The sequence below is a fragment of the Micropterus salmoides genome, unplaced genomic scaffold, assembly GCF_014851395.1.
Source record: "Micropterus salmoides isolate LMB-PRFRI ecotype aquatic unplaced genomic scaffold, ASM1485139v1 Ms_hic_scaffold_1, whole genome shotgun sequence".
Classification (NCBI taxonomy): domain Eukaryota; kingdom Metazoa; phylum Chordata; class Actinopteri; order Centrarchiformes; family Centrarchidae; genus Micropterus; species Micropterus salmoides.
In genome coordinates, this window is record NW_024040040.1 from 58,784,310 (window position 1) to 58,797,706 (window position 13,397).

General features: G+C 40.5%; 1 protein-coding gene across 1 annotated transcript; it reads left to right on the forward strand.

The window, feature by feature from the left end:
• The first annotated feature begins 8,430 nt into the window (after positions 1–8,430).
• Positions 8,431–11,593, forward strand: LOC119914355 (coiled-coil-helix-coiled-coil-helix domain-containing protein 10, mitochondrial-like). Its single transcript, XM_038733620.1, has 4 exons — positions 8,431–8,610; positions 9,428–9,647; positions 11,093–11,234; positions 11,510–11,593. Exons 1-4 carry the CDS (start codon positions 8,570–8,572, stop codon positions 11,527–11,529), a joined length of 423 nt encoding a protein of 140 aa, XP_038589548.1. The 5' UTR covers positions 8,431–8,569; the 3' UTR covers positions 11,530–11,593.
• Positions 11,594–13,397: the final 1,804 nt, after the last annotated feature.

Consider the following 13,397-nt stretch of genomic DNA (forward strand, 5'->3'; position numbering starts at 1 on the left):
TCAGGAGCGGACCTGCCACCCAGGACAGTCCACAGAGTAGATGGGGTGTACTGGGGTAACTTCATGTGGAGATGTGGAGATTAGCAACAGTCAGTTGAAAAGTAAAATAAAGTGTGACTGCAGCAAAGAGCGATGGCTCTTACAGGAATATTAAATTCAGTTTTATAGTCATTTTTATCAACACAAATTAATAGTTGTTTAAATATGACTTAAGTTCATAGGTTCACCACAATTATCTTGCCACAAAGTATTGTAGTTGTTGTCTGAGGCAGAGGATGTCTTTTTCTTAGATATTCAGCTGCATCAAGCCCACAGATCTACATATTAGCCTAATATTAGTAAACACACAGCATTAGCTGTAGTAAGAGATGCACCGATTGCATTTTTCCTGGCTGATTCCAATTACTGATTTTTTTTTTAAAGGTTTGACCTGCCCATTCTGATTTTATTTATTTTCCTTAAGTACAAGTAAAGTTACTGGTATAAAAATCTACTCAAGTAAAAGTAAAAAGTAGCTAATTTAAATTTTACTCAGAGTAAAAGTTACTTTTTTAACCTCCTAAAATAAGTTATTTATATTGATTTAATATCTTATACTTCTTATAGGCTACTTATTTAATTAAATTACACTCTTTTGCCCCCGCGACCCTGTACGCAGGATAAGCGGTTGACAATGGATGGACTCTTGCGATTTGATAAGGGAACAAAGCCATATTGTGCTATCAATTTTAGTTTGTTTGACAGATACTTTGCCAAATCAGTGACATTTCTTTTATTCATTTACCTAACACTTTTATCCAAAGCGACTTACAATTGCTACATATGTCAGAGGTCGCACACCTCTGGAGCACCTAGGCATAAGTGTCTTGCTCAGGGACACATTGGATGTGTCACATTGGTGGATGTGTCGCAGGTCTCTCACGCCATAGGCATGTGTCTTCAGCTTATTAACTACCGTAAGTCAACACACCCCACAGACTCTCAAACCCAGTGTAACCTTAACGTAATAAAACTGTAATGTTACGTGATCAACAACAAACCTGTGACCTGTTTTTCACTTACAGAGCACAACCATGTAGCATAATGTGCAATGCGTCTACAACTAATCACAGCTTATAAACTACTGCAAGTCAACACATCTACCAGACTCTCAAACCCAGTGTAACGATATGACTAAATAAAACTGTAAGGTTACACGATCAATAATAAACCTGTAACCTATTTGCAGCCAGCGTTAATAGTTAACGTGATGGCAGCCAGCGGTACATAAATGATTGCGTTAATCGACCACCACAAGTTTGGCAAGTAAACAAACGCTCCTTCATCTTATCATAAAGTAAATGTAAATGCTCCGTACTTGTATAGCGCCTTTCTAGTCTTTTTGACCACTCAAAGCGCTTTTACACTACATCTGCATTCACCAGTCACACACATTCATACACTGAGCCTAAGTGCTCAAACAGAAACTAACATTCACACTCACTCATACACTGGCGGAATAGCCGCCAGGGGCAAATCGGGGTTCAGTATCTTGCCCAAGGACACTTCGACACGCAACCAGGGGGAGCCAGGGATTGAACCGCCGACCTTCCGATTAACGGCCAACCCGCTCTACCTCCTGAGCCACAGCCGCCCCAAAGAACAACAGTCAGAGTTAACCTTCGTAGGTCTTAAGCAAGAAGCAAGCTAACGTTAGATGGCCAGTGCTGAGCTAAACATGTTTATTAACCTCAGGTTACTAACCTATTTTGTGTTCAGCGCTTCTTTGTTTGGGCATTGTTGTATGAAGTTTTAAAGCCAAAGTTTATGATATGCCACCGCAGCTGCTGCTGTTTGTTGTCCTCTCTCACATGTGGCCACACACAGCTGATACTACGAGTTATGTAGGCAGGTTGTAGGTAACACAGGGAGGGGAATAAGAGCGAGCTCATTAGACGTTTGTAATAAACATTGTTCACGAGTTGCACACCTCGAGTCCGAGTCAAATCTGAAGTCTTTTGAGGATGAGTCTCAAGTCGAGTCTGAAGTCACTGTATATGTGTCTTAAGTCGGACTCGAGTCTGAGTCTTTAACTCGAGTCCCCTCTCTGGCATACACTGATGTCTTTTTGGCTATTTAGAGAAAAGCATCTTACCGAACTATAAAAACTTATTATTAACCACCAATGGAATGCTACAAGTAGGCTATTTTATTTTTATTTAACTTGAAGATACTAGTTGACCCACATACCTCACTTGTCTGCTAAACTGTTCACATTTCAGGTCGTAACTTCATGCCATGTTTTTGGAGTGCTCTCAGGACTTTCTGAACGACATTAACATGCTCGTCGAAGGTTTTTTAATAGCAAAAGATGTTGTCCAAATAGGGAATACAGCATATGTCTCTGAGTGAGGTCAACATCTCCTCCATACTCCTTTGGAAAGCTGCTGGGGTGTTGGAGAGGCCAAAAGGTATTCTTACCTACTCATACAACCCCCATGGAGTTACAAATGCTGTGAGATGTCTTGAGCCTTCCGCCATAAACCCTTGATGATACGCATTTCCTTGGTCAAGAATGCTGAACCAAGAGTGTCCGGTCATGCCATGTCAGTCAAATCTTGGATCCAAGGGAGTGGATGTCGGTCAGGGATGGTTTTCTGGTAAACGATAGTCAATGCATAGACGTAATGACCCATCCTTTTTGCGGACCCACACAACAAAAGCTGGATAAGGATACTTCTATTTAACAATCCGTCCTTTTGCTAAAAGCTTTTGGATGTATTCCTTTACTTCAACAGCTGTGTGACTTTCTACATAGCAATAGTTTATTTGAGGATTTTCAGTCAGGATTTAGAGCTCATCATAGCACAGAGACAGCACTGGTGAAAATTACTAACGACCTCCTTATTGCATCAGACAAAGGACTTGTCTCTGTACTGGTTTTATTAGATCTTAGTGCTGCATTTGACACCATTGACAATCAGATCCTATTACAGAGACTGGAACATTTCATTGGCATTAAAGGAGCCGCTCTAAGCTGGTTTAAGTCCTATTTATCAGATCGATTTCAGTTTGTACATGTTAACGATGAGTCCTCCGTGTGCGCCAAAGTTAGTAATGGAGTTGCACAAGCGACACTCCATAAACTTCCATTGTTATGCAGATGATACTCAGTTATATCTATCGATCAAGCCAGATGAAACTCATCAGTTAGCTAAACTTCAAATGTGCCCTCAGGATGTTAAAACCTGGATGACCTGTAATTTTCTAATGTTAAACTCAGATAAAACTGAAGTTGTTGTTCTGGGGCCTAAGCACCTCCGTGACGCATTATCTAAAGATATAGTTTCCCTTGATGGCATCGCCCTGGCCTCCAGCACCACTGTGAGGAATCTTGGAGTTATCTTTGATCAGGACATGTCGTTTAAGTCTCACATTAAGCAAATTTCAAGGACCGCCTTTTTCACCTACGTAATATTGCAAGGAACATCCTGTCTAAAAATGATGCAGAAAAACTAGTCCATGCATTTGTTACTTCTAGGCTGTATTACTGCAATTCTTTATTATCAGGCTGCTCGAAAAAGTCCATTAAGACTCTTCAGCTGATTCAGAATGCTGCAGCTCGTGTTCTGACAGGAACCAGGAAAAGAGATCACATTTCTCCCGTCTTAGCTTCTTTGCATTGGCTTCCAGTTAACTCCAGAATAGAATTTAAAATCATTCTTCTTACCTACAAAGCTCTTAATGGTCAGGCACCATCTTATCTTAAAGAGCTCATAGTACCTTACTACCCCACCAGAGCACTGCGCTCCCAGAATGCAGGGTTACTTGTGGTTCCTAGAATCTCCAAAAATAGAATGGGAGCCAGAGCGTTCAGCTATCAAGCTCCTCTCCTGTGGAACCAGGTTCCAGTTTGGGTTCAGGAGGCAGACACCATCTCCACATTTAAGAGTAGGCTTAAGACTTTCCTCTTTGATAAAGCTTATAGTTAGGGCTGGCTCAGGTGAGTCCTGAACCATCCCTTAGTTATGCTGCTATTGGCCTAGACTGCCGGGGGATTTCCTATGATGCACTGAGCCCCTCTCTCCTCTACTTTCTCTCCCTCTGTATGCAACCTGATTTGGCGCTATATAAATAAAATTGAACTGAATTGAATTGAACTTCTGCAAACAGACACCTTTCATCTCTTCTGGACCTGTACTCCTCCAGGACTCTGAGGAGGAAAGATTGCAGCAGACCTTCCACCCCGGACACAAACTGTTTCAGACTCTCCCCTCTGGCAGGAGGCTGCGGTCCATCAGGACCAAAACCTCTCACCACAGAAACACCTTCTTTCTGATTGCAGTGGGCTTCCTCATCAAGGCCCGGGTACCCACTGTCACTGACTCTCATGCCCCACTCCCCAAACACACACACTCATACACACTCCAGACCCCACTCTTTACAACAACGCTCAATTGTGCTTTATGCTCATGTTGTGTATTTTTGCACATACTTGTCAATATTATAGTATTATTGTAATTTTTGTATACTTGTAAACTTTTTGATCTCCTTACTTTTTATATTTATATTTTTCCATTTATGTTCATGTGTACTGTAAGCACCAATTTATACCAAGGCAAATTCCTCGTGTGTAGAAATGTACCTGGCAATAAACCTGATTCTGATTCTGATTCAAGGTGGGTAGTTTCATCTATAACAATGGATCTCATTTTATCAGTGCATCATAGCCTTCATTTTGTCGGTAAAATATGTAGTGGTGGACAGTAACTAAGTGCATTTACCCAAGTACTGTAGGCCTACTGTAAGTACAGATTTGAGGTAGGCCTGCTTGTAATTTATTTGAGTCTTTCTACTGCTCCACTACATCTCAGAGTGAAATATTGTACTTTTGTCTGACAGCTGTATTTACTTAACAAATTAAGATTTGTACACACAAAACATGTGAAGAGTTTTTAAATATTATGTTTTGTTATAAATTAAACTCGTCAACAGTTTATACAAGTACATCTGAAATGATTAGTTAATTAGTCAGTCGATTGACAGAACATTAATCAGCAACTATTCTAATTGTTTAAGTATTTTTTCTGGAAAAACATTTGATGCTTTCAGTTTCTTACATGTGAAGATTTGACACTTTTTCTTTAAATGATTGTAATAATTGCAATGTTTTAATGTTGTGGTTTGGACTGTTGGTTGGACACAACAAGCACTGTGAAGGTGACACTTTGGGCTCTTGGTAACTGTGTGTGGCATTTGTACTATTTTCTGAATCTTTACAAACCAATCGATTAATGGAAAAAATAATCAGCAGATTGATCCAGAATGAAAAATAATCATTAGCTGCAGTCCGAAATTAGCTCCAGCTCAACAACTACAGCTGTAAATTCCTGCTCTTACATCAATGCATGAGAAATAATATTCTGATGATAATGATAGAAAATACAATAGTACATTAGTCACAGGGGACATTTGACTGCTTTGAGTACCTTAAGTACATTTTCCTGATCATACTCACATACTTTTACTTAAGCAACATTTTCAGTACAGGACTTTCACATGTAACCCAGGATTCTTAGTGTGGTATTACTACATAGTAAAGGATCCGAATACTTCATCCACCACTGAAAATATGTATCTATCTAATGTAATGGGCATTCCAAACATATTGCATGTAACCCTGGACTCAGGGAGACTAACGTGTGATGTGGCACTGAATCTGTGTAAACGTAACAGTCAAATATCTCTGTGTTATCCAGACTTCAGGGACAACTTGTCTCTGTGGGATGATATGATTGACCCTAAAGCTGGATAAATAACAGACTCACTCAGCTGTCCTCACTCATTCAGGAATACATGTACACAGTGTATGTGTGTTGCTGTGAGTCCTTCTGCCAGAGACTTGCATAAATTCACAGAAAGACAAGTGTTTGCCAGAGCTGTTTATTTGAAAACTCTAATTGCCATCACAGTAACTAGTAACTAAAGCTGTCATAAATGTAGTGGAGTATTTCTCTCTGAAATGTAGTGAAGTTGAAGTATAAATTAGCATAAAATGGAAATACTCAAGTAGGCTACATCAAAACTGTTCTTAAGTGCAGTAGGCCTACTTGTGTAAACGTACTTTCTACACAGTCTGTGTTTAATACTTGATAGTAATTGACTATCAATAGCTTTGTTACAATAAATAAACAACTAAAAATGGCTGAACATGGAGGGGCAATATGGTGTACCAGGAAAGGCTGAGCTCGCTGTTCCATGGCAAAGGGTGGAAAACAGCAACAAAGCGGCTTCAGTTTGAAAGCCTTTGAATGTGTAGAACTTGTATTAAAAGTGAACAGGTTGTCTGGCGTCTGTGGTGACGCACCTGCATTCCAGTCCAGCAGGTGCAGTTATGAGCGCAGTTGTGATGCTCAGCCCACAGCAGAAGCAAATGTGTTTTGGGATTGTATTTGGGATATTATTTTTAGCACCACATACCAGTTATTTTCTGGTACAGTAAAGAAGTTCACTTCAAGAAAGGTCACTTAATGAGAGCCTCTTTTGCAGCTGTCGTTCCTATTTCTTGGAGTGCAGTAGGGACGTACATGTTCAGGCTCCCAGAGCTTTCCACAGGGCTCGCTGAACATTTTCTGCTTTGCTCCCAGTTCCGTATGAACTGTCATACATGGTAAATGGTCTGTATTTGTATAGTGTCTTCCTGTCTTTTCCTGTGTCTTTTTGACCACTCTTACACTACACCACATTCACACACCTATCAGCAGAGACCCAACTGCTCATCAGAAACAGAAATGAACTTATTCACACACTTTCACACACTGATGGCACAGCCACCAGGAGCAATTTGGAGTTCCCAACCTTCCGGTTAGTGGACGACCGCTCTACCCTGAGCCAAAGCAGCCCACTTATGCCACTTCAACACTTCCGTAATTAAGGTCTATCTGAGGGTCTATCTGGTTTACATGTGCATGTGTTTTGTCCACTTCATTGAAATTTGCAGCTACTCTGTGAACTAGAGAGCTAGCCTACAAGGAAACACGTGTAGCTGTTGCTAAAGCTCATTCTCTGGGCACTTTTGATAATTAACTTCTGAAGTAACTGTTAGTTAATGTAGTTGTTTTTGCATTATCCTAACTTGTGATATTAAAGTTAATATTACATGATAAAATCGGAAAATGTTGAATATTGTAAAACTTTGTCAGTGTTGAGCTACCAGTAAATATTAGAATACATCCAAATTTTGTCAACTTATTTCTTGTCACATTATTAACACATTTGGGGGGTGGGAAGATGAAAATTAGATATTTTTGAGTGGCACCTGACTGTGGAGCAGTGAAGTCAACACCTATAGGGCTCTGCAGCGGGTGAATAAAACTGCTCAGAAGATCATCGGTACCCATCTCCCAAGCATCAGTGATATCGGTGAGGTGAGGTGCCTGCAGAGCCCAAAGGATACTAAAGGACAGTACCCACCCAGCCACAGCCTGTTCACCCTGCTGCCTTCTGGGAAGAGATATAGAAGTTTCTGCTGCCACACCACCAGACTGCAGAGCAGCTTTTAGAATTGAATCTGTATTAATGTATATTGTCAGCTATGTAGCATAAGGGAGTTACAAAACTCAATTTCCCTCCATAACTTGTTATATTGTGACTACCTTGTTGTGATTGGGCGCTATATAAATAAAATTGAATTGAAAAACTGAACCTACCTACCTCTATCAGCACTTCAGGTGGAAGTTGGAGAAATGCCACTGATTCTAAGAAGAAAACTGTTGAGGGCCAATTATTAGGCAACTTTACAAAGTCAAAAGGATTCACATCCTACAAAACGGATATGAATGACTGAAAGCAGCAAAATTAAAAAGAAAGTATTTTGAAATGTAATACCGGATATAACAAAGGAATTAGGGGCCAATGATTGGGTTACTAGTCCAACCGCTTTAATGCCAGCTGTTCCACCATGGTTACTAGCCTATAATTGATTTTTCTTTATTGAAACAGAAATGTTTAAGTAAGAAAGTTTTTAATATGCAAGCTTATGTGAACACTATGCTGCATGAGAGATATGGGTATTATTTACATTTATTACAGATTATTTACTCCTTTGCATTAGAGTGGAAAGAGGAAGTCAAACCAATGAGAATGCTATGTTCAGACTCAAGTGCAACTCTGGCTAGTCTCAAATATGCTACAACAAAATGCAGGGAGGATATTATGTTTGAAATTGGATTATCTTTATAGAGCGTAAGTAGACTGGGGATTGATTTTCAGTTTTTATGGGTTCCAACACACATTGGCATCCAAGGGAACAAGACGGCAGACACTTTGCCAAAAATCTTAACATTTTTACAAGACTAAGCACAAGAATTTCAGGTCAGTAGGTGGCGATAATGCTCCATCTGGTTGCAAGTCACCATTAAAGAAGAAAGAAGAAGAAGAAGAAGTAGAAGACATTTGCGTAAGTAGCAGTTGTACCTCACAAGGTCAGTGGTACGCGGGTGACCCAAGCAGGGAGGTCTGTTGGGAAAGCAATGTTCTCCCGTTCCGTTCATTAGTCCGGTTCAGCAAGACAGCTGTTGTCGTCTCAGAGATGGCCAGAGGAAGCCGGAGCCGTCCCTCAGCTCCAGCCAGGTAAAGCCGTTTGCAGTAAGTTAACGTTTCACAGCGGGCTCAGTCTCTGTACTGGTACTGTGGAAAACGCACCGCGGTGAAGTCAGTTTTAAGTTGGACATTCGACAGACATTCACCCAGGATCCGGTGACGGCTTCTTACTCAGTTCACGCAGTGTTGGCAGTATAGGTGCATTTAGCTCACCTCCGATGGCTCGCTTTTAACCACCGGAGGTCAGCTTGGGGACCATCAATAAATTACAACTGTTAAATCGGTGTTACGAGAAAAATCATCATTTATTTCAATAGCTTCCATGTCATGTGATCAGAGGACACCAAACCAATGCCGAACTGTATGGTAACTACACTGTGAAAATTCAAATTGAGGAGCCCAAGCCTTTTTGGAGTCGTTACTCCTGTTTGATTACCTGTGATGTCCATGACTATGACAGGATCGCTGCAAAGGTGACGATGTTGCTCTGCAAGGAAACTAGCTCTGTCCGATGCGTCCAGATTCACTTAAAAATCTTTGTTATCAGTTCCCCGCTCTCTGTCAGATACTTGACCAAAACTATCCTGCTATATATACAATTGACTGTTAACGCCACTCCCAGATCAGTACATCTTTAGTTCCTACTTTTTAATTTTTTTACTTTTGATTTATAAAAAGGTCCCTTAGGGTTTTATGGTATGGTATAATTTCTACTCTTATTTCATAGTGTGGTGGTGTGCCACAGTGGGACACAAGGGCTTTCACAGTTGTCACTAATACAGTAGATGATGTAATGTCGCTTTAAGGCCTCTCTTAATACACAAGAAATGTACTTTTCTCTTTGTAGCCCAGCTTCATCACATGCTCCAGCCCCTGCTCATCCACCTCCTGCTGCCCTGGCCGCAGCTCCAGCTCAGTCCCAGGGGCAGGGCCTCATGGCCCAGATGGCTACCACAGCTGCTGGGGTGGCAGTAGGCTCGGCTGTGGGCCACGTCGTTGGCAGTGCCCTTACTGGAGCGTTTAGTGGGGGCAGCGGTAGTTCAGAGCCAGCCAAGCCTACATATCAGGTAAGAGGTGGTGGGGAATACTGAACCTAACTGGGTGTGCAGTTGTGTCTGGGTGTGTTTGAGTCTGACGTTTCTTGGTGTTTTTCACCCTCAACTATCCGGCCCAAGGCCAAATAGAGATTCACTGACATACTGTGAAGAGTGAGGAAAGATTCATCTCTTAAAGTCAAAGTCATGAGACGTGTTGCTGCTTCTAGCCCTATAGTCGTGTGCTATTTAATAAAAATAACATCTTATTAGGAAAACAAAAATCTAATTCTGAGTGGCAAACATTGGCATGGTTGACAGAATATTACATTGTATGACAGTATCAAAGCTGGCATTGAGTGTCTCGTCACATTCATCATTTTGATTTCTTCAAAACCTCAAAACTATCAGTAGTTATCGGATAGTTCATGATTTGTACCCTAAATCCTGAAACGTTTCTTTTTGCTTTATGTATATACAGGATGTACAGGTACTTGGGACAAACGAGTGATTCACCAGCTATATATCAGTGTTACAACCAAACCAAAGACTTTGTTATACTGTTAACATGTTTAATCATTTATTAAATACATCCTGAAAATAAAACTCAACAAATGAAATCACAGTTAAAATTATAAAAAAAATAAAAAGGTTACAAAACATACTAACAGACTCAAACATGACATGCTCTCTCTCCTGCTGACAGCCATTTAAAAAAAATGTACACCGGGCAGCAGATACAAGTCACCTCTATCCTGATTTACAGGTCGCCATGGTAGCCACATATCAATTACAAGGTAGTCTCGGCCTAAATGCTGCTTTCTGGTCCATTTCCCCCTAAATGGGACCATAATTTACTAAATGAACATCGTGCTGTGTTGAAGAAGACTTGAAACTAGCGACTGAGACCATAACACATCAGGAAAGTGTTTACTGAGGGAATAAATCAGCTGAGAAGTAGGGTCATTTTGCCATTATTTCTAATGGAACTGGACTTCTTTTTGCAACCAGCGGACTCGCCCCCTGCTGGCTGTTATAGAGAATGCAGGTTTAAGTTCCATCTGCATGGTTTCACTTTTCAGACCCAGAGGTCGCCGCTTGATTGAGATTAGAGAAATTACATTTGACCACTCGTCACGTCTATACAACTCTTGATTGGCCAATGGTGTGGGCCAAGAGCTGCAAAGCAACTGCAGGATGTTGAGTTTCTAATGCGATTTTTTTTTTTGTTTGTTTTCATTTTTTTAAGTACTATTGTTTTTCAATGGCCCGATCGAGCCAGTGAGTTATTGTCGAGCCCTGGAAGACATTTTGAATATGCTTGTTGATTCAAAATAACACCCAGACTGTTGCTTTAAATCAAAACCTGCCTGTCAAGACTGACCTCAATCACCAATGCCATATAAAAACTTTCTAGCAGCTTGTTAAATATGATATTTGAACTCAATGTGTTTCTTTCCTTGCTGGAATCATTCCAGGAGCCCCCCCGGCCTGCTCCAGCCCAGCCAGGCCCCTGTCACTTTGAGGTCAAGCAGTTCCTGGACTGTGCCACCAACCAGACTGACCTGAGTTTATGTGAGGGCTTCAACGAGGCCCTCAAACAGTGCAAGTACTCCCACGGTGAGTCTGGTGAATGCTGGTTAGATCGCAGCTCAAAGTAAGCCGCAAGTGCCTAACAACAAGATTTCTATAATCTTCTTCATGTACGCTTCTTGTAACACTCTCTAACTACATTGTTGCTATCCTGGTATACCACACTTTGAACTTTTTACAGTTTTATGACTTTTGATTTGGAAACTTTTCATAAGGAGCTACAGCAACTGCTTGCTTGTATTGAAAACATGAAATTATTTTAGTAGTTATAATGTTGATGTCTTCCTTCTGTTTTTCTGTAGGTGTGACCTCACTGGTGTGAAGGATAAGTGTTGCCTGTCATGACAGACATTTCAGTAATTAAACACACTGTAGACAACACATAACTTCCGGCAGTAAGCATTTGTTGGTTGATGACAATGGTAATGTACAGTGATAAACCGTTAATAAATAGCTGCTATCTACTTACACATTCTGTCAGCATGTGCTGTCTTTTTATTCATGTTTTATATTTATTTTATTTTTATTATTGCGAGACAAAATACACAACATTGACAGGACGATAGACTGGGAACAAGACATGAGAAAGGGGGGAAAAAATAAAGTAAATGACATCAATAACAACAGTAGTCAAAAAAATTACTTGATCTTGAGAGAGAGAGATATACAATTTTTATTATTAATAATACAAAAAATACTTTTTTACTCCTTTTATCTTTTAAAGGTTTGTATGTTTTTTGTTTTGTTTTATTTTGTCCGATGTTGGTCCTATTTTGGGTTGCTCTTAGACCCCTTAGAAGGGAGCCAGCCCAAAGTGGCCATGTTCGTTTTCTAAACCGCTCCCAGAACGTGAGGAGTGGGCCGGTTTATTAGAGAGTGGCAGTTATGTGCAATTATATATTTATTTGATGTGGAGAATAAAGATGGGACCCAGCCGTAAACAGCCAAAAACAAAACAAAAAGTAAAAATAATAAAATAAAGAAGTGGCTACAACAATATAATCTAAGAATCGTTAGAGACCTGCACGACTGTTTTCTTAATCCTGCTTCCGCTAATTTTGCGACCATTACTGCCCGCTACCAGAACATGTGTCCACTCCCGCCCGCACCCGCAAACATTGTGACTTGCAGAGTAAAAAAAGGACACAAATGTTTGGGCTATGCTAAACGTTCAGAATAATCGACAGACCATTGCATTTATTTTTGTCAGTAACAACTGAGAAGTTCTCCAAATTTCAGACTTGCCCTGCTTTGGTCTTATATTGTATAAACCTGTGTGACAGAAGCCAGAGAGGCTGTGCAGTGAGTGAACTTCACTCCCCGACACATCAAGAGAAGCACTGGCTTCCTGTTTCACGGTGAAGCATGGAAATTCGCCATCCTACCAAGGACACGTCATTGAAAGAAAACTTACAGGCTTTACAACATAACAACATCAATGTGTTAAGAGTTTTCTGAGATAGTTTTGATGTACATATAGCCAACGTGCAAGAAGTGGTTCATCACAGCATAAATGTAGTCACTTCCTGTTGCCAGGTGGCGCTGTGACTATAGGTGAATTTTGGCTTTTAGATGTGTTATCAAACATGCAAAGTTTGGTGTAGATGTGAGCATGTAGACTGAAGTTACAACAACTTCCTGTTTCATGGGACAATAAACATTGAAAACTCCGTACTTGTATAGCCTTTTCAACCACTCAAAGCACTTTTACACTACATCTGCATTCACCATTCATTCACTGAGCCTCACCAGAAACTAACATTCATTCATACACTGGTGGAACAGCCACCAGAGGCAAAGTGTCTTGCCCAAGGACACTTCGATATGCAGCCTGGAGGAGCCGGGGATTGAACCGCTGACTTTCCGATTAACAGGCAACCCGCTCTACCGCCTGAAAGACTGGGGAGCAAATAAACAATCAGCAATGTATATTTACAGGGCTCTAATGAGGTCAACAATAGATTATGGATGCTATACATATGGAGCAACAGCTAAAACACAGAACATTTATTGAAGTTGGATAGAGTTACTAACAAAGCACTGAGGATTTGTGCTGGTGTAATGAGATTAACAACAATTAAAGCAATCCAGGTTGAGTTTGGCAAGTCAGTACATAAGGAGCAAATATTACACTTACTTAGATATATATACAGATGGATCTAAAGATGAAGAGGACAAGGTAGGAATATA